This window comes from Myxocyprinus asiaticus, chromosome 1, assembly GCF_019703515.2.
Source record: "Myxocyprinus asiaticus isolate MX2 ecotype Aquarium Trade chromosome 1, UBuf_Myxa_2, whole genome shotgun sequence".
In the NCBI taxonomy this organism is placed as follows: Eukaryota; Metazoa; Chordata; class Actinopteri; order Cypriniformes; family Catostomidae; genus Myxocyprinus; species Myxocyprinus asiaticus.
In genome coordinates this window covers 6,054,154-6,080,333 of record NC_059344.1, presented here as the reverse complement: position 1 = coordinate 6,080,333, position 26,180 = coordinate 6,054,154, and the positions used below count along the sequence as shown (strand labels likewise).

General features: G+C 38.5%; 1 protein-coding gene across 7 annotated transcripts in view; it reads left to right on the top strand.

Annotated features, from left to right (window-relative positions):
• Nucleotides 1-26,180, top strand: part of LOC127420489 (H(+)/Cl(-) exchange transporter 3) — a 79,199-nt gene that overhangs the window by 34,599 nt on the left and 18,420 nt on the right. For 5 of the 7 annotated variants that reach the window (XM_051663245.1, XM_051663082.1, XM_051662863.1 and 2 more), the window contains 8 exons: nt 15,875-16,041; nt 16,292-16,391; nt 18,217-18,404; nt 18,494-18,616; nt 21,926-22,132; nt 22,241-22,321; nt 22,840-23,092; nt 24,575-24,867. In XM_051663245.1, the coding sequence (XP_051519205.1) occupies nt 15,889-16,041; nt 16,292-16,391; nt 18,217-18,404; nt 18,494-18,616; nt 21,926-22,132; nt 22,241-22,321; nt 22,840-23,092; nt 24,575-24,867 (1,398 nt within the window). In that variant the 5' untranslated portion in view covers nt 15,875-15,888. Of the gene's footprint in view, nt 1-492; nt 659-15,874; nt 16,042-16,291; nt 16,392-18,216; nt 18,405-18,493; nt 18,617-21,925; nt 22,133-22,240; nt 22,322-22,839; nt 23,093-24,574; nt 24,868-26,180 lie in introns of those variants that run through there. The other 2 variants (XM_051663317.1, XM_051662938.1) reach the window with 1 other exon arrangement.

Sequence of the window (26,180 nt, the reverse complement as noted above, 5' to 3'; positions counted from 1 at the left end):
AATGGCATGAGGGTGAGTAAATGGTGAGAGAATTTTCACTTTTGGGATATATATATATATATATATATATATTGCACACACACACATACACATATATACTTGTATATGTAATATACATGTATATGGGGGCTAATTAGGTACCCTGTCTTGCCGCCCCAGAGAGCGTTGCCGCTCTAGGCGGCTGCCTAAATCGCCGAGGCCAGGATCCGCTACTGTTGTTACGGTTTCGAAAGCGTTTCTATTAGTATTGTAAAACACAGCATACATACATGCTTTTTATGCTGTTCTCGTGTTGTAAATGTAGTACTTGGGCTAAAAGAAATAGCAGCTTTTAAGATGTACTTTTAGTTTTCTTACACGTGTGTGTAGACTTGCAAGAGACAACAGCAGGATGATTTTCGAGGATGAGAGAGAAGGGATGGGCAAGCCAGTGCGTTGAACGCTCTGTGCGTCTGTGAACGCGATGACGTCACCGGCTGCTCCATTGTCGCACTGTGGAGACGCGCAATCTCATATGAACAAACGCCACTGTGATCATGGTTGCCGCTCAAGTCAATCTGTGAGCCGATGATCGGTATGGAGGAGGACTCCGCCGACCCGTATTTACCGTACGACGGCGGAGGGGACTCCATCCCTCTGCAGGAGCTGTGCGGGAGAGGTACGAGCCACATTGATCGGTTTAACGTCATTATTTACCCCCATCTAATCCACAGCAGATTTACTGATTGCGGCAGTTATCGTCCGATTATCGATTATTAACCGTAATGACAGTTTGATCGAGTGCGTGTGGGTGTGTTTTGTATGTGTGTTTCATATAGCTGCTGTTTTGCTCGTGTCGTAAATATGTTGTAGTGTGTGTATGGGAGTGTGTGCGCGTGCGCGCGCGCGTGTGTGTCGTAGGAGCGATATTCTTATAATCACACAACAGGGTGTCAATGTGTGTGTATTGTATCTGTGTGGTAGATTATGTGAGGTAGTGTGTATTTTCGCAGGAACCGTAATCATGCTTAATGAAAATCTTTCATGCAACAGCAATATGGTTGTATTTGTATGCATGTGTATGTGTATGTGTGTGTCTTTGTAAACGTACGTTGACAGAGCTATAGTTTGGGGACAAAATTATAGTGGGTTAAATGTGACTAAACCTTCCTTTTGGGACTTTTGGGGTCATCCTCATTTGGAAAAACAATAAATACACACACTAGGGTTGCCACCTTGGCCCTGTAAAATTCCTGGACACCTGATCAGTGACCAAAAAACGTGTTTCTGGCCATCATACAAGAAATTAAACTTATTATTTATGACCGTAACTCCTATTGATATGGAAATGACTGCATGTATAGCATGTCATTCAATCAAACAAAAATATCAATACTCTAACATATTTTAGCCTATTTTTAAGATACACATGCAGATTTCATAACAAAATTCCATCAAAATGAGCAGCGCTCGGCAACCCTATCACATTCATGGCCTTGTGCTAAAATGCTCATCAGACATGTTTTACACACGTCAGTAAAAATAATGAAATTAGAATTAAAGTTTTTCAGAACAGATGGCCAAAAAAAACGGGATGATCCTGGAAATTCCTGGACGGATGGCAACCCTATCACACACACACCAGATATGACCACAAATGTCCTAAAAACGAGGTTTTGTCAGATTTAGCGCACTAAGTTTTAACACTGGCAATTGTAAAAATACAAAATGTTTTCCATTAGGGTTAGTCTGTTGTAATTACAATTAGCTTTATAAAAAAACAAAAAACCAAAAAAAGCAATAGAAGCTTATGGTATGTCCTCTTTTAGATAGCTAAGTGTGTGTTTGCATTTTTATTTGGGGGAATGTTGCGATTCGGACTTGTAGAAGCTCAGATGTTGAATTTGTCAATTTCAACTGAAGGGACTTGTTGCTTGATTCTTTCTCGTTCTCTGAAATGCACTATTGCAAGAAGAAAGCCACAAGAATCATTCATCAGTGAGATAATATAATCCATCACCCTTTTCAATCATGCTCTCCCTGATATTTTTTTCACTGTGCTGTTTTGTACCTATGAAGTCATGTTTATTTGAGATCTTGGCTGAATTTTCAGCTCTCTCATACTGCAAATCACATGATGTTACATGCACTAAGCGTCTTGCTGCACGTCACCCAGAGCTCAGCTCTTTCTGCTTTACTTCTGTTGCTTGGAGTGAATCTGAGTCATACGGTTGAGCTTTACACTGAAACTCGCATGCCAGGCTTGACTCAGCAACACAAGTGTCCTTTGCTTCAATGCATTCACGTCATGAACAACAGTCTGTGTCTCTTTGATGTGTCAGACTTGAACACAAACTTCTTATGTTATTTTTATCATTTTTGTGAATAAATGAGAGAAATAAAAGGGTCTGATGTGGTGACCACCCCATGAGAAGTTACGTCACAGAGTTTACGCGATGTCAGAGAATGCTTCATCTGCATTAATTTCAGAGAGAATGGTGCATTGCTATAAGGATATAGAGAAATAATTCAAGGGTTTGCAGAAGTGACGCTCCTATGTGCAACCAAATGTTGGGAGAAAAAAAAATTACGTTTCCTGCAACACTCTGACGTAGACCATTGAGAATCATTGTCTGTTATTTGATGGACTGCGTCAGTCAAGCTGTTTTTTCCGTTGTAAATAGTGTAACACTTAGTATTTTTAATGTGACACTGATAAGATAAGAACATCTTAACGGGATAGTTCACCCAAAAATGAAAATTCTCATCATTTTCTCACCCTCATGCCATCACAGATGTGTATGACTTTCTTCTGACACAAAACGAAGATTTATAGAAGAATATCTCAGCTCTGTAGGTCCATACAATGCAAGTGAATGATGATCAGAATTCAAAAGGTCCACAAAGCACATAAAGGCAGCATAAAAATAATCTATAAGACTCCAGTGGTTTAATCCATATCTTTTGAAGTGATATGATAGGTGTGGGTGAGAAACAGATCAATATTTAAGTCTTTTTTTACTGTAAATCTACACTTTCACATTCTGGTGTGGAAGTGACTTTCACAATCAACCACCTACTGGTCGGGGCTGGTCAAAGGTGGAGAGTTATAGTAAAAAATGACTTACATTTTGATCTGTTTCTCAACCACACACCTATCATATTGCTTCAGAAGACATGGATTAAACCACTGGAGTTGTATGGATAAATTTCTTGCTGCCTTTATGTGATTTTTGGAGCTACAAATGTCTGTATGGACCAACAGAGCTGAAATAGTCTTCTAAAAATCTTTGTTTGTGTTCTGCTGAAGAAAGTCATACACATCTGTGTTGGCATCATTTTCATTTGTATGAATACTAAAACTGAAACTAGTCAAGTCATTTTTATTTGTATAGCACTTTTCACAACACACATCATTTCAAAGCCCGAAATTTAATTTAATATAATGCCAATGTTAGTTATTTATGTGCAGTGCAGGTCTTGGTTTAAAATTAGTAAACTAAGTAAGTGTTAAGGGCCAGTGTTTAAACGAAGATTTTGTGCAAACTGTAAGACTAATGTCTTTGAAGTCCATTCTGGATTAACTGCAGAAGTTCACATAGGTGCATTGTCCTTTGTTAGTTGGCTGATGAAGGCTTTTGTTGGCAATTAATTGATAGTCTATGTATTCTATTGTAAGAGTGTAGTCCATCATTAGACCATCATATTGAACTTGCAGGAGATCCTTAAGCATTACAATAGTCTTTAGGTCATGAACGCATGAATTGGTTTTTCGGCATCAGCAACAGAGAGGATGTGTCGTAACTTTGCAATATTTCTGAGGTGGAAGAATCCTGTTCAAACATTGGAAATTTGATTTTCAAAGGACAGATTGGTATAAAATATAAGTTCTTCGCTGTTGAAGACGATGTAACAGTACATCCATTGAGAGTCAAATGATATATTTAACGGCTTATTTATAGAGGTTGTTGGTCCAATAATTAGTACCTCTGTTTTGTCTGAATTGAGTAGAAGGACATTTATGGCCATTCAATCTTTGATATCATTGATACACTCTGCTAATTTGATGCGCTCTGAAATTTCTTTGGGTTTCAAAGAAATATAAAGTTGGGTATCGTCAGCATAACAGTGGAAACTTATTCCACGATTCCTCATGATATCTTCCAGGGGAAGCATATATAAGGAGAAAAGCAGAGGCCCTAAAACTGAACCTTGTGGCACTCCATACCAGAGCATGTGAGCGAAGCAGAGCGGTGTGACACTCCGCTCTGTCCGCTCCATGCACTTGCACTCTGCTCAACCGCTCACGACCCAAGCAGATGCTCCGCTCAAGTACCGCTCACCAGTAAAAAAAAGTTCACTCAAATCCGCTCCAACATGAAATTTCTCTGTAGTAGGCTATACTTGTTTCCACGCACGCACACACACCCAAGCAACTGCCCCTTTGCCCACATGGACTGAAGTGCCCCTCTGGGTGAAATATAGGCTATATGCTGACATTTATTCAATTTCGAAATGCTAAGTAATGTACACATCTGAAATTATGTGATTGTATTGTTGAGTTTTAGTATATAAAACCTTGCTGTTTATTTTCTACTGATTTACAACGGCAATAATGAAAACATGGACTGGTACATGTTTTCATTATTACAGGTAAATATTACAGGTAAAAGTGAAATTCATAATTGTTCTTCAGTTGTCTCCACGGAATGATTATTAGGCTACTGTAGATTTGATACATTAATTGGTTACTGATTTAATGCTTTTAGACTTTGGGTCAGTAAATTAAAATGAGCCATTTCTCATCTTAATTTGTGTTCAGTTTTAAAGGACGTATTAAGTTATCCAGAAAAGAGTCGTCAATGTTTTTCTCTTTTTCAGTATTGTTGCTTGATTAATAGCCTATTCCATTCAATTTTATATGTAGGAATTGTATGCAATCTAAAGGAATGTGGTTATATAATAATTATTATATTAGTAGATACCATGTGCCCCCTTTGTTTTTCCTTAATATTTTTAAAGCAGCATAAATTTAATCTGGACTTTATATGTGTCAAAAGCTCATATGTTGTGCATGCGCTCTTCTTGACCTATGACAGCGAAAAATTGAAGTTGCTCAAAAGGAAAATTATAAGACACTGTTTTCTGAGGTACTGTGACAGACAATTGAGTAATTCCAATTTTATTTCTGATGATTTCAATTTTATCAGTAAAGAAATTCATGAAGTCATTACTATTGTGCTGTGATGGAATATCTGGTTCAGTCAAGCCTTTATTCCTAACCAGTTTAGCCACATTACTGAATAAACACTAGGGGTGTAATGGTTCGAATTTCTCATGGTTTGGTTTGTATCATGGTTTAAGGGTCACGGTTTCAGTATGGTTCAGTATTTGCTTTGTTCCAAAAAAAAAAAAAATATTACTGCCAAATCCAAAGAATAATCTATTAAACACTTCAACAGGTTTGCCCTTAAATAACAATCATTGTTTTCAACAGTAACCATAGCTTAACCATGGCATTTGTAGTAAAATCATACTAATCACAATATAAACATGGTTACTGTCATGATTACAATATATAGTAAAATCATGGTTACTATATACAAACTACAGTATTACTGTTATAAAACCATGGTTAATTGTATCAAAACTATGATTTCTGCTCAGAAAACCATGGTGGCAGTAGTCATGGTTACAACAGTATTACTATAGTAAAACCATGGTTAATTTTCGTCAGGGTCCTTAACTAAGAAAAAAAAAACATTTTCTCTAATTACTAAATCAACATTTTAACTTAATACCTGCACTAATACGCTACATGCATTAACATAAAGTGCACTTCAAATTCATCTCAACATATTCAATATTCGGAAGCTGTACATCACTATAAAAGGAATAACCTTGCTATTAGAATGCATACGAGAAGGGATGTTGTGATAATGCTGCTTGAGTATTCTAATCATACATAGAAATCCCACATGAACACCCCAAGGCTTTAGTTATTGTTTCATATCTGTCCGAATTAGCACTGAGTGCCTGCTTAAAAATGGAAGGGAGTGTGTGCAGTTTCGGCTCACCTGCGGCACTTTCCCTGGGTGATGTCGGTGTAAATGATTAATCTTGTATCAATGTATTACTATAACGGCATCTTAATGCCATTAATCAAAGTGCATTATTGATGCTCATGATAGATTACAGCCGCGCAAGGAAACAGGAAGAATAAACACCTAGGATTGCTGTGGTTATTTTCTATGAGTTTGCTAAAATATGTTGACCTGGCAGCTTTTAGTGCCTGTTTGTAGCTACAGACACTGTACTTCCATGCACCGCAAAATACCTCTAATTTTGAATTCTTCCATTTGCGTTCCATTTTTCCGAGCTGCTCTCTTGTGTGCTCATTGTAATTGTATGACGAAAGATATTGTTTATTAATATCTGATGGTGTCACAAAGCATTATTAGTTCAAAAGACTTAAACTTCGTGTTTTAGTCTCATGTTTATAACAATAACCTGGGGGAGTAGATTCATTTAAAGTAATATATTCATCCGGTTTAAGCCAGGTTTCAGTCAAACAGAGCACATCCAAACTATGATCTGTAATAAATTCATTTACAATTAGTGCTTTGGTTGAAAGAGATCTAATGTTTAGTAGCCCTACCTTTATATGATGTTTATCTTCTTTTTTTTTATTTTATTTTATTTTTTTAAGTTTTACCGTAATCTAATTTTTTTCTAAATGATTTAGTGGAGGGTTTGAGTTTGGTAGTTCGGGGAACAGACACAGTCTCTGTGTGATATCTAGGTAATACAGTCTCTATTTGTTGTAATTTATATGATTTGTGTGACATCTCACGGCATCTAGCAGACATTCGGATTAGCCAGTTTATCTGCTTCCTGACCTGGGCCCCAGTTAGTCAAATACTATCACTATTACGACTATGAGCCAAATTACTAGAGAGGAGAGCGGCACCTTCCCTGGAGGGATGGAGTCCGTCTCTCTTTAGCAGGTCAGGACTACCCCAAAAACTCTTCCAATTGTCTATAAATCCTATGCTATTCTCCGGACACCACTCAGACATCCAGCCATTCAGTGACACTAATCTACTATAAACCTCGTCACCATGACAAGCAGGGAGGGGGCCAGAGCATATTACAGTGTCTGACATAGTTTTTGCAAGTTCACACCACCTCAATCCGGGTGGTGGAGGACGAATCTCAGTTGCCTCTGCATCTGAAATAGTCAATCCGAGCATCTTATCACGTGGCTTGTTGAGCGCATTACCACGGAGACATAGTGTGTGTGGAGGCTCACGCTATTCTCCGCGGCATCCACGCACAACTCACCACGCGCCCCACCGAGAGCAAGAACCACATTATAGCGACCACAAGGAGGTTAACCCAATGTGACTCTACCCACCCTAGCTAACCAGGCCAGTTGGTTGCTTAGGAAGCCTGACTGGAGTCACTCAGCACACCCTGGAGTTCACACACCTCTTTAACATTATCTCTAGTGATCTCCGACTGGCGAAGCCGGACATCGTTAGTGCCGACATGAATAAAAATTTTAGAAAATCTACATTTGGCATTAGCCAGCACTTAAAAAAATTTGATCTGATGGCAGATGCCAGAGCTCCCAAAATGCATTTAACAATAGTGGTTGGAGTCTCTATTTCCACATTCCTTACAATAGAATCTCCTATAACAAGGGCACTTTCAACATGATTCTGAGTGGTGAGAATCGATTGGAAATCTTAACAGGAACGGGAGAGTGGTGTCGCTTTGCTAAGCAAGTATGCCTCCGAGACGTCACCCAAATACCCTGCTGCAGGGGCTCTACAGCCGGAACCAAAGTGTGTGTGTTGCTCGCTGTTCTACCCACATATGAAACATTATCTACCGGCTTCTCTTTCTCACTGACCTCCCTAGCGTTCGGATGCGTGCCTCTAATTCATGAACCTTTTCCGTCAGCCTGACTAATTCCTTAAATTTATCACATGTGAATCCCTCACTGCTGACAGAAGAAGCTATAGCAAAAATGTGGCATGCAATGCAGGAAGCGATAATATGAGCGGATGCCATGACTTACTGCATTTGTTTGTTGTTGTTGTTGTTGTTTTGGTTGTCCTTGAGTGGCGAGGGTTTGAGATCGATGTGAATTCCTCACGCAATTGTTTGTTGTTGTTGTGGTGGTTCCTTGAGTTTGCAATAATCTGTGTAAAACACAGTGGCGAAAATGAATGCACACAGTTGAATGCGAGGTGTAGACAAGCGGAGAAAAAAGAAAACTGGTGCGCATGGTAATATACACGCAGTTGAAACGGTAGAAAAGCGGGATGAAAAAACTAAGCACTCGGTAAAATGGCAAACGATAAAACTATGAACATAGAGGAATAGCAATGCTAAGCAGGCTAGCAAGCTACAAACAGACTTGTGCAGTGTGCCGGCAGCAACCAGAACAGGAACTGGAAGCGAGTTCCACTAAAATATATAAAAAACGAAATAGAAACGTGTCTACAAAATAAAAACTAAACGACAGTTAACAAAACCATTAATGAAACTAACTAAACTGAAATTTATAACAAATTTGAAAACCGTATTAAAATAAAAACTCATTTAAAAATGCAAAACAATAATAACCTTGACGTGGACTGATTCCCCTCATGGATGGTCGTTCCGTCACAATACATATACATGGTCTATTTGAATACTCGATTTTGAATGCTTGCGTTAAAACTGTTTAATGCACAGGTAGTTCCAGTAAGTTTTAATTCTGTACTATTGTGCCTACTCTGCTGCCCTCTTTAATGAGGCATTGCGAGAGTTTTATGCCTCTGTTCAAATGACCTCTGGATGTGAATAGTAGGGGTGGGCATCACAAGGTAACTGGCTATACGATATAATATTGATATTTAGGCTAGGTCACAATACAATATTATTGCGATTCTTTAAAAAAACATTTTACAACATTTATTGCTATTTAAAACTACGATATATTGCGATATTTCACTCAATGTTTCTCATTAAGAGAACTGACAATGTAGCTAGTCTTTCTAAAAATAAATTATAATATTAATGAATACATTAGTAGCCTAAACACTTTAAAAACATTATTTTTTATAACACAGTTTCAGTACACAAAAGTATTATAGATTTCACCTAAAAGGTTAGCCTATTTTATATGATACTAACAATTTTGTCAAAATACCTCAGTTAATGTTACTACTGTAAAATCGTAGTAAATTTTAGTAAGAGAGGGTGATTACGTGTAAAGCATGATAACTGCTCCTTCTAAGGGGCTGATAATGAATTCCTAGAAAATTTTTCCCATCACCACAATAATAATGTGGAAAAATGTAAATAATATTTATATTTGGCATGCAAATATCTATACAATATCACGAGGAAGTCAATATGTTATCGAGGGCCACGAATAATTGTATTTCTTCTCTCTGATGTACTTGCAATTTAAAACAAACCAAGATAAAAGTGCAAGTTTGGGTTTTGAAAGCAGAAATATGGCCTTTACTATATTTTCCTCTCACTTTTCCTAAACTCTTTTGGGATTACACATTGATCAACAGACACGGTGTGGGCCCGAGGGTCTCTCTGCTCTTTTATGTGTGCTTAAGTCAGCAGGGACGTTTAAAATCATTGTGGCCTTGACGGTTTGCTTGGGGAAGATGTGCACTTTAGCTGAAATGGGTTGCAGTCTGGTTTAATCTTTTGCTGTTTACTGCCTTTTACGAACACATTAATCTTCTTTCAAGACCGTTGAGATGCTTTCATGTGGTTTTCATAGCCTGATGATCTTCTGTGTCGTACTTCACTGGATTCTTTTTGCTGTGGAGTTTTAATAAAGATGTGTTTTTACATATTCTTCAGCTTCATTATGCAAACGAGTCACGTATTGTTTCTTTGCTGGCTTAAGCCCTTTGATTCTTTATCATTTGTAAATTTGTGATTGAAACACCCTTAGGGCCGTTTTATGCTTCCGTTTCTAACCTACGATGTAGCCAGACATGCACTTCTCCTCATGTCTACTTTTGGCTAAAGTAGACTTTGGTTGTCGAACAGTAGAGCAGCTAACATTCACAAAATTTTTGGTTGTGTACTTTCTGGGGATGTGCATAACGACTAATTTCACTGACGTTTAAACAAAATGTACATATGTACAGTCGAACGCGAGCCTGTCAAATATACTCCATTTGACGGTGCGCGCATACACAGGCGGTTGGCGCATGCGCAATATGACTGTTGTTGATGATGTTGTTTTTACCTTCGTCTCCTGTTATTTTCCGGCGATTAGATCTTCTAGCATTTCTTCATGACAATTACGGCTCAAATGTGAGGATTGCCACCTTATGGATCCACTAATTCATGCAAATAATTCCAAGTGCATGCACATTCTTCGCGTTCAAAGATACGCAGTTAGAAAAATCGGGCTGCGCACGTTCAGTGCTCTGCTGATGACTAGATTTGCGTCATGCATCCTCTATGCGAATGCTCAGCATTCTCGTTTTACCGAAGTATACTTTGGGCTTAAGCCATTGAAATAGACCTGCTCCCTTTTTCCAAAACACCGCCCTCCAAAGATTACATTGAGATGGTCAACGAAGAATAGAGTAGCTAACATACACTAACTTTTTGGTTGTGTACTTACTAGGGATGTGTGGAACGACTAATTTCACTGACGTTTAAATGAAAATCGACTAGTTAAAAGAAACCTTCAGGAAAAAAAAAATGTGTTTATCATTTAAAATGTGTACTCATTTATAATACTTAATCTATTCCAAGTCCGACGCTAAATTCTGCTGAACACGCATTCACTGAATCAACGTTTGCGAATACAGGCATATTTATTGAAAACAATTGTATGAACAGTGCTGGACCGATAGAGCAACCCTAATAGCCTGTTCTGTAAAATAACTTGCAAGCATGCACAGATTTAAAGAAGACTCAAATGTGAAAATATTGATAGCGACTTGCAAGCCAACGTTTCGAAAATCCACTTCCTGCACCACCACCAATTTGATTTCATAACTATTTTGCTGAGTTTGCTTGTCTAGCGAGAGGACATTTTCCTGCCCACGCTGCGCGTGAGAGAGGGAAGAAGCACGCGCAGCCTGAGGTGAAATGAAACATCTACTCCAGATATCCCGCTTTTTTGTTTTTTTTAAAGTATTTGTATTATTAATTATATTTAAACATTTTAAAACATTATAACTTAAACATTATATTTTAACAACTGTCATGTTAACATTAACATGACAGTAATTTAAGTGCAGACTCTGTAAAAATATAAAGCCAGATGTAAATGCAGGGCTCCAGACTAAAACAATTACTTAGGAGCCATTGGCTCCTAAACTGAAACATAAAGGAGCCAAATGGCTGTTTTTAGTCACCAAATCACAGAATTGCTCATTGTAGATTACTGTTCAGAAACAATATAGAAAGCCGAAGAAAAGGAAGACAGCTGATAACCCATTAACCGGAGGTTTAATAAACAATATATATATAGTTGAGAAGATAAGTTTGCATTCCCTTTTGTCTCATAAATGTTCAAAACATGTTTCATAATTTATACAAATATAAGAGATAAAATATTTGTTTTATTTAGTACTGCTCTTCAGAATCTACATTACAGATAATTACATAGAGTATGCATATAGTAGTGTGTTGTCTTCTTGAGCATCAAAGTATGTTTGCACCTTGTGTAATAGTTGTGTGAAAGTCCTTCAATTGTCCAAAGTGTAAAAAAAAGTTTTACAATTTACCTGTTACCGGATGGCCCAGCACAGAGACTACAAGAGTGCAAACTGAATGAAATCCCAGATGCAGTTTTTTGTGCTACTCCAGTCCCAATCAATAATTACTAGAAGAAAAAACAATGGTACACAATACTGGACTTTTAATTATAAAGAAGCCCGAAATACACATGGGACTCTTATTTTGAAATGTCTGCGCTCCCAGTCGTGAACTCACTGATGGCTGATTTGGTGAATCTGATTCAAACTGCTAACCTGAGCTCCTGAGTTCAAACTCTCATGTGATTCATGAAAAAGACCCGGTTCAAAAGAGTCATTTGTTTTACGATTCTCTCGCGCTGGGTTTGTTGTTGCATGCGGTGCAGCGACCTTGTCAGAAACAGAACGGGTGAAAAGCGGCACGAGACACACGTGGTGCGCACTCTAAAGATGTATTCAATAACTCAAAAGTTGATATCTGATGAAATCACATATGAATGCACACAACATGACTGTCGCCAATGGCGACTATATTTTAAATGATTATCGCAATCAGTTATTTTTGGTCGCATTTGCAACCATTTTAGTCGCAGTCAGGAGCCCTGAAACTGTTGAACAGTTTATGGTCAAATATATTAACCGAAAAGTAATTCCAGTGTCGACTAGCAGCATCGGTACCGTTTAGTCGACTAGTCTCGCACATCCCTAATACTTGCAGAACGGTACAGACACTCAATGCAGAATTATAGAGACAAACCACTGCGTAGGCCACCATGTTGAGTCTAGAATCATTATTTTAATTACATTTTTCACAAATATTTTTATGAAATGTATTGTGGCATTAGATCAGTGAAGCCTCAATTATTTCTACTCGACCGAAATTCAAACTCAGAATGAGCTCAGAATATAAGTCTGTAACTTGTTTTATTTGTATGGATCTCTGCACAGATCCATATAAATGCACTGCAAGTTTTTTTGTGAAATGATAAACACACTGAAACCAAGGGACGCCATTTCCTCCATGTTTTCTTTTCCTCCGACACTAACATGTCTACGCTACTTCTATGGTTCTACAATGAAGTAAAGCAGCAAGTTCAGCACTTGTTGCACAAAGCACTGAAATTCAGTGTCGATGAACAAGATCACAAAATATCACAGTTGGAAAACCTAACATAAAGAATAGCACTATTATCGTATTGGGACCTAGATATCAATATAATATATAGTAAGGGGGGCCTAGGTAGCTCAGCGAGTAAAAACGCTTACTACCACCCCTGGAGTCGCAAGTTCAAATCCAGGGCGTGCTGAGTGACTCCAGCAAGGTCTCTTAAGCAACCAAATTGGCCCTGTTGCTAGGGAGGGTAGAGTCACATGGGGTAACCTCCTCGTGGTCGCTATAATGTGGTTCTCGCTCTCGGTGGGACGCGTGGTGAGTTGTGCATGGATGCCATGGAGGATAGCGTGAAGCCTCCACATGTGCTATGTCTCCGCGGTAACGCGCTCAACAAGCCTCGTGATAAGATGCACGGATTGACGGTCTCAGACACGGAGGCAACTGAGATTCGTCTTCCGCCACCCGGATAGAGGCGAGTAACTACACCACCACGAGGACTTGGAGCACATTGGGAATTGGGCATTCCAAATTGGGGAGAAAAGGGGAGAAAATAAAAAATATATATATTTTATATATATTATATTGTAAGTCTTTGCACATATATTACCACTTGCACACGTACATACGCCATTCTATGTTATATGTCCTATTTATGCTCTTATCTTGTTTTATATTCTGTCTCACTGTAATGTTATGTCTGCACTTGTTTCTTCTATCACCAAAAAAAAATTCCTTGTGGATATGAGCACACTTGGCAATAAAGCTCATTCTGATTCTGATTGCTCTTTCCCAGCCCTAAGCTCTAGTGTATGACAGTGAAGAGCTGTAAGTGCCTCGTGTCGGCCCACGTCTGGCTGACCTCGAGCACTGGATATGTGTGGAAAGCTGATTAGCTGATTATTAGCTATTGTGCTTCAGTGGCTCGCCCTCACTGTTTTCAGAACAGAACACACATGTCCAATCTGTCACCCAGATCACTCAGATGTCTGACTTCATTGAGTGAGTCAGTGTGACAGACTACATGGTGGTTGTAGTGATCCATGAAGTCTAGACTTTGTAAATGCTTGCGTACACAATCATTTGTGTACATGTTATTTATTTTTACCATCTTCAGCCATCACCATTCCTCCTGAAAGATTCTGAAAAAAAAAACTGTGTTGCTTGCATGTGCAAAACTTACCGCCATGATTCTAGAATGTTCTGGGTGCTTGCTTACTGCCACCTATTCAAAACAGCACACTCCCAAGTATCTATGATATTCTGGTCTAGGTGATATGGCCAAAAATATTGTCGTTCAATATCAATATTTATCACGATATACAATTAATTCCATAATTGGGGACGATTATAAACTCCACAGGGTAAGCTACCTTTTGAAGTTTAAAAAGGATGCTCAGTTGAGGATTTATTCCATTACATATGGTGAATGACTAGCTAGCTAGTGGATACCTGGCTTCCTAACTGGTTTACATGACAGCAGGGCTAGGTAGCCGCTAGCATGCTAATACTTAATAACCAGCTGATTTCATGACAGTTCGGTTAGCTAGTTTTGTGTATAACTTTGCCGAACTGCTTGTGTTTTTAGCGACACATGCCTGATTGTCTAGATGTAGAACATAGGCTAAATATCGGGACTTACTTAAGTTTATCATCATTATCTATTTATTTTTTTTACCTTTTTTTGATAAAAATCAAGATTGTTTTATTGCCCAGCCCTATACTGGTCCCTAGATATGGCTCAAGTCTCTCCTTGAATCCAAGTCAGTTGTGTAGACAAAAAAAAAACCTCTCCTCAACAAGCTGAGCGATTTGAGATATCATTCATGTTCAAGTGATATGGTAGAAGTTAATAAGTTCAATATATAGTGTTAAGGGTTAAAGGGATTATGACAACCTTTTTTTATTATTATTAATATTGTATTAGCCACTTAGGTCCACTTATAATGTTAGTAAAGGTTTTTTTTGCACCAAAACGGTCATAATTTATTAATATTAAAACAAATTCCACCCTGTCTCTGGCCCTCTGTCTGAAACGCTCAGTTTAAGCTCTCTGACCCTTTAAGACTTTAATGTAAACGCCCACTGTTATGATTGGCTAACATTGTGCAGCCCCTCCAATTCAGCCATATTTGAAACTCAATCGGAAGAAAATGTACAAGCTCCACAACATTCCAAAATTAAATTTCAGGGGTTACACATAACGTATATCCAGTACATTGCATCTGGATACACCAAGCACAGTGGCACCTATAAAGCAGTCATGACATTTGAAATATTCGTGAATGAAACTGTTTATTTACGGTTTTCTGTAGGGTCCAATAAAGTTTTTAACTGCCCTGTCTTTAATATTATTCGTTCAATAACAGTTCCTTTGGAAAGCTTGAATCATGTATTGACTGGTTCACAAGCAATCCACACTGATTTGAGAGGAAAACATACAACCCATGCTGAAATGTTCTGAAAACACTAACGTAATCCAATCCATGGTTATGTTATGTTCAACGAGATGCTGGTCTTCACAGGAGCGACATCTCACATCTTCCATGTTTGTTTACACACAGAACGGCTTGTGTTTCTCCCAGTCATGGCAGCAACAGAATGAGATGCGTTTTTAAAAGTTGTGCTCTTAAAATGTGGCGCACATCGTGGGAAACCCATCAAAACGATCAAAGACGTCCATCTAGTGCAAAAGATCAACAATTAAACATAGCACAGATGGGTGCAAAAATGGTACAGGACACCTTTAAAGCAGCAAGAAACAGCACAGCTGTTCTAACTTGACATAGCATCTTTTAAAAGCGGCATGACATGCATGATAATGGTCAAAGCCCGTTTCTAGAGCCTGGTTTAAATAAATGCTCTTTTCTATTAATTAGGAAGTTTTAAGTTCTGAAACTTACAATATGTTTTTATAGTTCATTGACCTCTTATGTGACAAAAGATCAAGAAAAATGTGATTTCTCATGCCATGACCCCTTTAAGCACCACTTGCACATCATTTAGCAATTTGTTAACCCTCTCCTCTTTCTCTGGTTAGGGTCGAACTACGCCATGTCTAATGGTGGGGGTGGAGGAGGGGCCAGTAGCTCCACCCACCTGCTGGATCTGCTAGAGGAGCCCATACCAGGTGTGGGCACCTACGACGACTTCCACACCATCGATTGGGTCAGGGAGAAGTGCAAAGACAGAGAACGACATCGCAAGGTAACTCATTATCAGCTGCTTGTTTTTGGCTTCATAGCAAAACCTAGTGAGTTGCTTGCTTAATTAAGGAACCACTAACTTATTAAGAACTATGAATATCGATTAAAAAATAATATAGGTCAAATTAATTATCAGTCTATGTCTATTGTAAATTACGATTATTGATATATAGTGTGATTGTATAACAAATCAAAACATATTTTTTTATATAAGCATATTTGTGCATTTACACATTTTTTGGTCCTTGTAGATAAACAGTAAAAAGAAGGAATCAGCATGGGAGTTCACCAAGAGTCTGTACGACGCCTGGTCAGGGTGGCTTGTGGTTACGCTAACAGGACTCGCATCAGGTAAACACACACTGAATATGAATGCACGTTGTAAGCTTTCACTTTGGTAGGGTTGGCAGAAAAATTTGAGTAAATTGAATCTGCAGAAGATTGTCTAGAACAGTCGCAGAGCAGTTATGTTAGTTTAATCAGTCTGCTGTCTGAAGAATATTAATTACTATATCCTGTCCTCAGGCGATCTTTTGTTTTGAGTGAATCATACGGTTATCCTGCAACACAAATGCTTATTCAAGCTAACAACTTTAAAACTAAACAAGATGGTTTAGTTTTACACTTATTGTCATTACAAACTTTAATGCTCTAAAGAAATTGATGTAGCAGCTTACTTTTATAGGACTTGCGGCTTATAAAACAGTAAGAAATCTGCACACAGTAAATACAATTTTCATTAAAAAAAAAATTCAAGGCGGCAAAAGCCCTGGGAAAGAAGCTGTGTTTCAGTCTGTTTCTGTGGGACTTGATTGCTCTGTACCTCTTCCCAGATGGCAGGGGGACAAACAGACTGTGCCCTGGGTGGGGTGAGTCTTTGCTGACGTTGTTAGTCGGGGTGGGCATCTTTAGGCAGCTCACACTAATAGCGGGATTATTGTTTAAGAAATCTATCAAGCATATCGAATGCTCTGTTCAAGGCTGAATGGAGTGCGAGCGAGTCGGCATAATCTGTAGATCTTTTCACTAAGCAAGCGAACTGGTGGCTGTCTAGATCCCTGGGAAAGATGGCTCTGATGTGCGATAATATAAGTCTTTTAAAAGCACTTCATAATGATGAGATAATGCAATTGAGTGGAAGTCGTTAAGGCATTTCACTGCAGACTTTTTGGGCACAGGAACAATAGTGGTGGATCTAAGACAGGTTGGGACAGTGGCAAGTTGACCAGCACACTTGTAGGGGTATGTGCACCACAGTGATAAGGCAGTAAACTCCCTTGGTATGAAAAATGGCCTGTATTTCATCAAATATTATTGGTCTGGAGAACAATGTGTACTTATGTATACACACTCCTCCACTGTTCTTGCCAAAATTCTGCTGTCCTGTCTGCTTAGTAAACTGATCGGCTTTAATCTCATTGGTCAGTCAGTATTCTGAAGAAAAAAAATGTGTCCTGCTCTCCGTAAAAAACAACTTTGGATTTTCAGCAGACAGTGTCTCAGACCTGATGTGAATAGCGCCATGGGAATCCATCTTTCCTATTCAAAAGCTTGTCCGGAACGAACACTGGCAAAAACGGACTTGGTGTGAATTGGCCTTTAGTTTGATTTTGTCCATTATGTTGATGAGTGTCCACGAGGTGGTGAGGCTGGTTGGGCAGGGCTGGTTTGTTTGGGATAGCTTTTAGCCTTGCTCGTAGGCCGCCTCTCTTGCCCCAATTTTACTTCCTTTGTCTAAGTGCATGTGCTACCACCATGTTGGATTTAGAAGATAACATCTAATTAGACTAAAAATGGCATGTGGTCCATTTAGTGAATTGTGTGCAGTGTGAACAAAGCCCAAGTCACCTGTGCCACCTTGACCCTGTGTGCATCCATGACCTCAATCCTGGCTGTTCCAATACTGTGGTGGTCAATGTCACAATAATTCAGCAACTTTTGGACAAAGTCGGAAAATGAAGAAATGTGTAAAGAATGTGAAGAGAATGTAAATGGCTCAACCAGTGGCATGATTTTGGGGCAGGACTATCTTATTGTCCGACCAGTGGAAGATGGGGAGTGTTTGGGAAGATTTTTGCGGTTCCACTTTTTTGATTAGTGGTACAGGAATGACACACTTGAGATTTAAACACTGATTTGTTTAAAGGCCTCATATTCTTTTCCCTTGTCCCCTTAGGAGCATTAGCAGGTGTGATAGACATCGCTGCAGACTGGTTGAATGACCTAAAGGAGGGGGTGTGTCTCAGTGCCATGTGGTTTAACCATGAGCAGTGCTGCTGGGGCTCCAACGAGACCACCTTTGCCGAGAGAGACAAGTGCCCTCAGTGGAAGACATGGGCTGAACTCATCCTGGGTCAGGCAGAGGTCAGAACATCATCTTTCTGTACACCAGATGAAATGTAACATGGCGTTGGAGTTTGGCTTTATTACTCCTTGTTGTCTGTCTCCTCTAGGGTCCTGGTTCCTATATAATGAACTACTTCATGTTCACGTTCTGGGCACTGTCCTTTGCCTTCCTGGCTGTGTCTCTAGTGAAAGTGTTCGCCCCCTATGCCTGCGGGTCAGGAATACCTGAGGTAATTCTGCAGTTGAATTGAAGGGAATGAATGCTGAGCTAGAATAAGGAATCATTCTACCAATGAAGCAAATTCAAACGTTAAGTAACACCTCTGTGTTTTTATGAGTCTCAGTCAGCAGGGGGCAGTAAGCTCAACTCCAGCAATACAGGCCACAAACAGACAGCTGGATGGAGTGAAGGTGCTTGGAGATGCGTTTTAAAATTTCAAACTACATTTAACTGTACACAGTGCCCAAAATATGCGGCCTTTATGGCTAGAGATACTGAAAACCTGTAACGCAATTGCAACGAGACGCTCCAAATGCGACTGCAGGCCAGTGATAGGCTTGTGTTAAATGATATGGAAATTAAACAAACAATACATTGAACTCTTAAGACACTTTTTTTTGGATTATATATTCCGGTGTATCAATCCTTTTCTGGTGGACTACTAAGCCCAAAGTGTACTTTGTTTTGGACATGAACGATTAGCGCCTGCGAATAGTTGAACGCTAATCTTTCAAAGTATACTACGTTTGACTGTGCATTCACAGGCATTTAGCGCGTGGTATCTCCTGACCTCCTCACACACGTGTTATTGATGTGATGAATCCACTGTTGTTGTTTTCACCTTTGCCTCCTGTTGTTTACCGGCGATTACATCTCACGCTTTTTTGTGAAAGCAACGGCTCAACTGTGAGTATTGCCACCTTGTGGTCCCACTAATAAGTGCAGTTAATTCCAGGCGCATGCACATTCTGCGCGTTTAGAGTACGCACAGTTAGAAAAATCGGCCTGCATGCGTTCAGTGCTCGATCATTCTGCTAATGATGAAATTTGCCTAGCATTCGCGTCTGACCGATGTATACTTTGGACTTAACACTACAACTTTTTAATGTCACCCTAATTTGACACACCCAATTTAGATCAGAGTTAGATACAGGCAGGGTTAGTATAGTTTTAAAAATGTAAAAAAAATTTTTTTATTTCATTTTGGTTTTCAGTTTTAGTTTCAATTTAGTTCGTTTTAATGGTACGTAAATAGTTTTTTTTTTTTTTTAAATACGTTTTTTTGTCTTGGTATAGTTTTAGTTTTCATACAGTATAACACCACAACAATCTGTAACACAACATTTACAATAAGGTAGCATTTGTTAACATTAGTTAACTACATTAGTTATTATGAACTAACAGTGAACAACAATCACAGCACTTATTTATCTTAATGTTAATTCCAACATATACAAGTACATTTTTTACATTTAAAAATTGTTAATATATGGTACATGTAAACATTAATGCATTATGAACTAAAATGAACAAATGTAGATTTATAAATTACCATTAACCAAGATTAAAAAAAAAAACTATAAAAATGGTAACACTTTACAATAAGGTTCCATTTGTTAACATTAGTTGACTACATTAGTAAACATGAACTTTGAAATAGAGAAATAAGGCTTGAGAGATTATTTAAATCTGATCATCCAACAATGATTGAAAAATGAGAACTATTGTAATTTTCTATGAGTCTATTTAGTTTTCGTTCGTTTTGTAGTGCACCTTTAAAGTTTGTTTAGTTTTCATTTTTTTGAAAACTCCCATTTGTATTTTTATTTTAGTTAACAAAAAATAATAATAAATAAATAAATAATTCCACTAGTTTTCATCTTAGTAATCGTTTTCGTTAACAGTAATAACCTTGGCTATAGGACACTTCCAAAATGTGCTATGATAGTGGTCCTTTAGGAATGGATCGAGAATCACTGGTCTAATCGTCTAACTTGTCTGTCACATTAATGTAATCTCTTTGAATTTTCTGAATTACTATATTGATCATGTAAATTATATTTATATTTTTATGATTACATGTTAAATTCTTTCTTTGGGGGATTTTTTTCAGCAAATACTGATATCCGATTAATTGCGATTTAATTAGATTGATTAATTGGCATATCATGTAATCAATTTGATTGTATGCCCTACATTGAAAATAAAAGTCCATAGTAATAAATAGCAACATTTCCCTGCATACATATTTTTTATAAAACATTTTAAAGCATATAAATTATGTAAAATGCCACCCGGAGAGTTCCGTGAATACTTTTAAGTGATGGTGTAAACAAAGCATTGAATCAATCTTGTGAATCGATTAAATTGAAAGTAACAGTTCAAACTGAATCGCAGAAATGAAACAAACGTCTTCTCAACTCTTGCTATTTTTGCTTCTGAGGTTTAAAATCCCTCTGCCTTTGCTTTCATACTCGTGAGTTGTAAAACAAGAAGTGGGAGTTTCTTGGCCGTTTCTGGAGGAACATTAACTGGCCAAAAAGCACCTTAAAGGGATAGTTATCCCAAAAATGAAAATTATCTCATCATTTACTCACCCTCATGCCATCCCAGATGTGTATGAATTTCTTCTTCTGCAGAACACAAATGAAGATTTTTAGAAGAATACTTCAGCTAGGTCCACACAATGCAAGTGAATAGTGATCAGACATTTGTAGCTCCAAAAATCACATAAAGGAAAAAATAATCCATATGACTCCAGTGTTTAAATAGGTGTGGGTGAGAAACAGATCAAAATGTAAGTCCTTTTTTTACTCTAAATCTCCACTTTCACTTTTACATCTGAAAGTGAAAGTTAAAGTGGAGATTTATATTAGAGGATTTAAACACTGGAGTCGTATTAGTCACTTTTAGGCTGCCGTTATGTGGTTTATGGAGCTACAAAGTTCTAATCACCATTCACTTGCATTATATGGACCAACAGAGCTGAAATATTCTTCTAAAATCTTCATTTGTGTTCAGCATAAGAAAGAAAGTCATACACATCTGGGATGACATGAGGGTGACTAAATGAGAGAATTTAAATTTTTGGGTGAACTACCCCTTTAAGATCACTGCTTTATTCAGAATGTAGTTTAACTTTTATATACCTAACAAAATGAATGTGAACATATTATAATTAAGTATTCTGTATATCAGTGAATTGTTGGTCTGCTGTGGATTACCAAATGTTCTCATGGATTCAGCTGTTTGAGAGGTCTGAACCAGCTCAGTATTTGCTTTGATATGGCACTGTTTTTGTGGTTATGCAAGAAAAAAAAAAAAAAAGAGTTAGATAAGTTTTACAAAAGCACTTTGCACAGGTTTTGTTTTATCAAAAAAGATTGTACTACAAATTCTTCATTCATTGCTCATTGCTCAAGTTAATTGATCAAAAACACATCCTGCCCTAAAACTGTTTTTGTTAACATTTTGATCATTTGAAATGTGCACAATGTCATTTTTGTGTCTTGGATTGTCTCTCTTTTCTGTCCATCAGATTAAAACCATCCTGAGTGGTTTTATTATTCGAGGGTACCTGGGGAAATGGACCCTGATTATAAAGACCATCACTCTGGTACTGGCTGTGGCATCGGGTCTTAGCCTCGGGAAGGAAGGTCCACTGGTCCATGTGGCCTGTTGCTGTGGCAACATTTTTTCCTACCTCTTCCCCAAATACAGCAAAAACGAAGCGAAGAAACGTGAGGTTAGACATCCTTGGTAAACATGGACATTGATGGTAATTTAAAGCCACCAATGTGTGGAAACTAAGAAATAATACTTCGGTTTGTTCCTACGGCTCTGTATGACTCAGGTTTTGTCTGCGGCATCTGCTGCGGGGGTGTCAGTTGCTTTTGGAGCTCCTATTGGAGGAGTCCTCTTCAGTCTGGAGGAGGTGAGTTTCCCTCTTTCATACTAGAGAAGAGAGATGAATTGTACGTATGTTCTCTGTGTTCTGAGTAGTGATGTACAAAGTTTAAGCCAAAAATGTTTACATTTTAAAATTGTATGATATTAATATTCGTGAGCAAAGCTTTCCATTTATGTTAAGTGCTCCTATTTAATCAACTTTCAATTTGAACAATTATAGCTGTTACCTATAAAATCAAATGCATACCAGATAGCTGTAAATAGTGCACAAGATATCAGAAAACGATGTTATGGTAGAATACAAAGAGTACAAAACGATAGGAGTTATATATCAAATAATAGATAACAAAATAACAGAGGAATGCACTACAGGGGCATTTTTGCCCTCACCTTTTAAATATGTGGGGCATTTTTGACACTTTCTGTGGTATGTTACCCCAAGCTTCATCTACCAGAGTATCGTAGAGACTTGGGCATTCAGCGGGCTCTTTTTACTTGAACACCCTAGCAACCACATTTAACAATGATCTGTCTCTCTCTCAGGTCAGTTACTACTTCCCTCTGAAGACTCTGTGGCGTTCGTTCTTCGCTGCTCTTGTTGCAGCATTTGTGCTGCGCTCCATAAACCCATTCGGGAACAGTCGGCTGGTGCTGTTCTATGTGGAGTATCACACGCCCTGGTACCTGTTCGAGCTCTTCCCCTTCATTCTGCTGGGGGTTTTCGGTGGCCTGTGGGGGGCCTTCTTCATCCGGGCCAACATTGCCTGGTGTCATCGCCGCAAATCCACACGCTTCGGTAAATACTTGACTAACGAAAGCGTTCAGAAATCAACAGTAGAATGACCACACTTTTTGCAGTGCTAAGAGGTCTGTTGTAAAATTAATTTCAAGTTTAACATTTTTCAAGTTTAGGGGGCCTGGGTAGCTCAGTGGTAAAATACGCTGGCTACCACCCCTGGAGTTCGCTAGTTCGAATCCCAGGGCGTGCTGAGTGATTCCAGTCAGGTCTCCTAAGCAACCAAATTGGCCCGGTTGCTAGGGAGGGTAGAGTCACATGGGGTAAACTCCTCGTGGTCGCTATAATGTGGTTCTCGCTCTCGGTGGGGCGCGTGGTGAGTTGAGCGTGGTTGCCGCGGTGGATGGCGTGAAGCCTCCACACGTGCTATGTCTCCGTGGCAACGCGCTCAACAAGCTATGTGATAAGATGCACGGGTTGACGGTCGCAGACGCGTAGGCAACTGGGATTCGTCCTCTGCCACCCGGAATGAGGCGAATCACTACGCGATCACGAGGACTTAAAAGCACATTGGGAATTGGGCATTCCAAATTGGGAGAAAAATGTAAAAAAAAGTTTCACTTAAGACATTTTTTGTACATCTGATTTGCTGTTAAAATGCATTGTTTATTGCATTTTATATATATATATATATATATATATATATATATATATATATATATATATATATACATACACAGTATATAATTGTTATATTTAATCATTCTAAATATAATATACATTATAAAAATTATAATATAATTAAAATGCATTACATTGTTGTGGCAGAAAAGTAAAGCATTGATAAGACAAAAAGTGTCTTTAGAAGGCTTTATATTTATTTCCATATTATTGAACCTAAGCCTATCATTGGCCTACAGCCCACAGCAAAAGCATTTTGCAATTGAATTAGTCAATTTGTCAGAGATAGATTTATTATAAGGGCTTTTCTAAGGACGTGTCAATGCACACATTCGTCAGACGGACGCTTTTATAGCACTTCGGTTACGTCGCGTCATAAACACAGTGTTTTTAGGTCGCTGTGTCAAGTTAAACGTAGTTTAAAACTTAAAACACATCCCGACATCCCTGCATTCGAAATTGCATCTATCCAGCTGTGTTTGTCATTGGTTTGAACGCAAGAATGCATCCTCATTTTGTTTTGTTGCTAGTGTTAAGCAAGCCTGGTTTGTTGTCTGGATAGCTGCGTGTTGTGTATACAGCTGGAGTTTCACTTACTGCCCCCTGCTGAAAACAGGTGGTACTTCAAGCTTGAATTGCTCTGATGATGGGGATATTCTGTATTATGGTCTGGGGACATGATTAATTGCGTTAATTTGTTTAAAGTGTTATTTTTTGTATAATTAATTGCACCGAATTAATGTGTTAAATCGACAGCCCTACTATTAATTAATGATGTTTATTTCAATGTAATATAATAATGATACAATAATAGATATGGTATAACAAGTTGAATAATGCTAACATCTTGTGTCATGCCAGGTAAGTACCCGGTGTTGGAGGTGATCACAGTGGCGGCCATCACAGCCATCATAGCGTTCCCGAACCCGTACACACGGCAGAACACCAGTGAACTGATTAAAGAGCTGTTTACCGACTGTGGCCCACTGGAGTCATCGCAGCTCTGCCAGTACCGCAGTCAGATGAATGGTAGTCAGGCGTACCCCGAGGGCTCGGACGCCGCCGCCATGCCCGGCGTGTACTCTGCCATGTGGCAGCTTAGCCTGGCGCTCATCTTCAAAATCATCATGACAATCTTCACCTTCGGCTTGAAGGTGAGCATCCAGTGGTTTCTGAAAGGGTTGCATTTGTTAACATTATTTAACAACATTAGTTAACGTGAAATAACAATGAACAGTACTTTTATAGCATTCATTTATCTTGGTTAATGTTAATTTCAACATATACATTTTTTTATTCAAAAGTTTTGTTAGTTAACATTAGTTAATGCACTGTGAACTAACAATGAACAACTGTGTTTTTATTAAATAAATGCTGTAAAAAATATATAGTTATTTGTTTGTTTATGATACATAATGCATTAACAAATGATAACAAATAGAACCTTATTGGAAAATGTTACCGGTTGCTGTTAGGCTTGACACTATACTAATATTCAGAGGTAGACAGGCATATTGGTTTTACCAATTAATCAGTTTTAAGTTCAGTTTTCAGGTTGACACTTCTTTATAAGCCTGTGTATCCTAATAAATATAATATTTTGTGTTAACCTACTTGTTTTTAAAGTCTATTAAAAAAAACTTTATTTGAAAAAAATTTACATTTTGTGTATTTATTTGATTATCAATTAACCTACCTACATTATTTTGGTCAGCAAAAACTAAGCAACGGCTATGGTGGTCTATTAATTAAACAGGGTTAGCACCAATTGGCCTGGTTGCTAGGGAGGGTAGAGTCACATGGGGTAACCTCCTCGTGGTCACTATAATGTGGTTCGCTCTCGGTGGGGCACGTGGTTGCGTGGATGCCGCGGAGAATAGCTTGAAGCCTCCATATGCACTATGTCTCCATGGCAAGACTCTCAACAAGCCACGTGATAAGATGCGCGGGTTGACGTCGAAGATGCTGAGATTTGTCCTCCGCCACCCGGATTGAAGCGAGTCGCTACGCCACCACGAGGACTTAGAGTGCATTGGGAATTGGGCATTCCAAATTGGGGAGAAAAAGGGGAGAAAAAAAAACCAGGGAAATTAGGTTCAACATTTACAGTGTGAAGAAAGCTTACATATAACTAGCTCCTAATTAAAGGTTAAATGGCCAGTATCAGTATTAGCTGATCAGATGACAAGAACATCTGTAAACGCATCGGCTGTAAAAATTTTGATCGTAGCGCTCCTAATTTTCAATACCACAGCATTTCAAACTAAAATGCTATTAAACACATTAATTTGAGGTGTTTGCACTAAATGTGAAACAAATCTCAACAATAGCATGTATCCTTCAACCTAAAGTACTTCCGTACATGCAACTACCCATTTTTGGGGTGTATGCAATATTAACGTTGGCACCCCCTTGAACATTTTGCTGTCCGAGTGACCCCCTTCGGGGTTGATTCGTTGCATTTGTT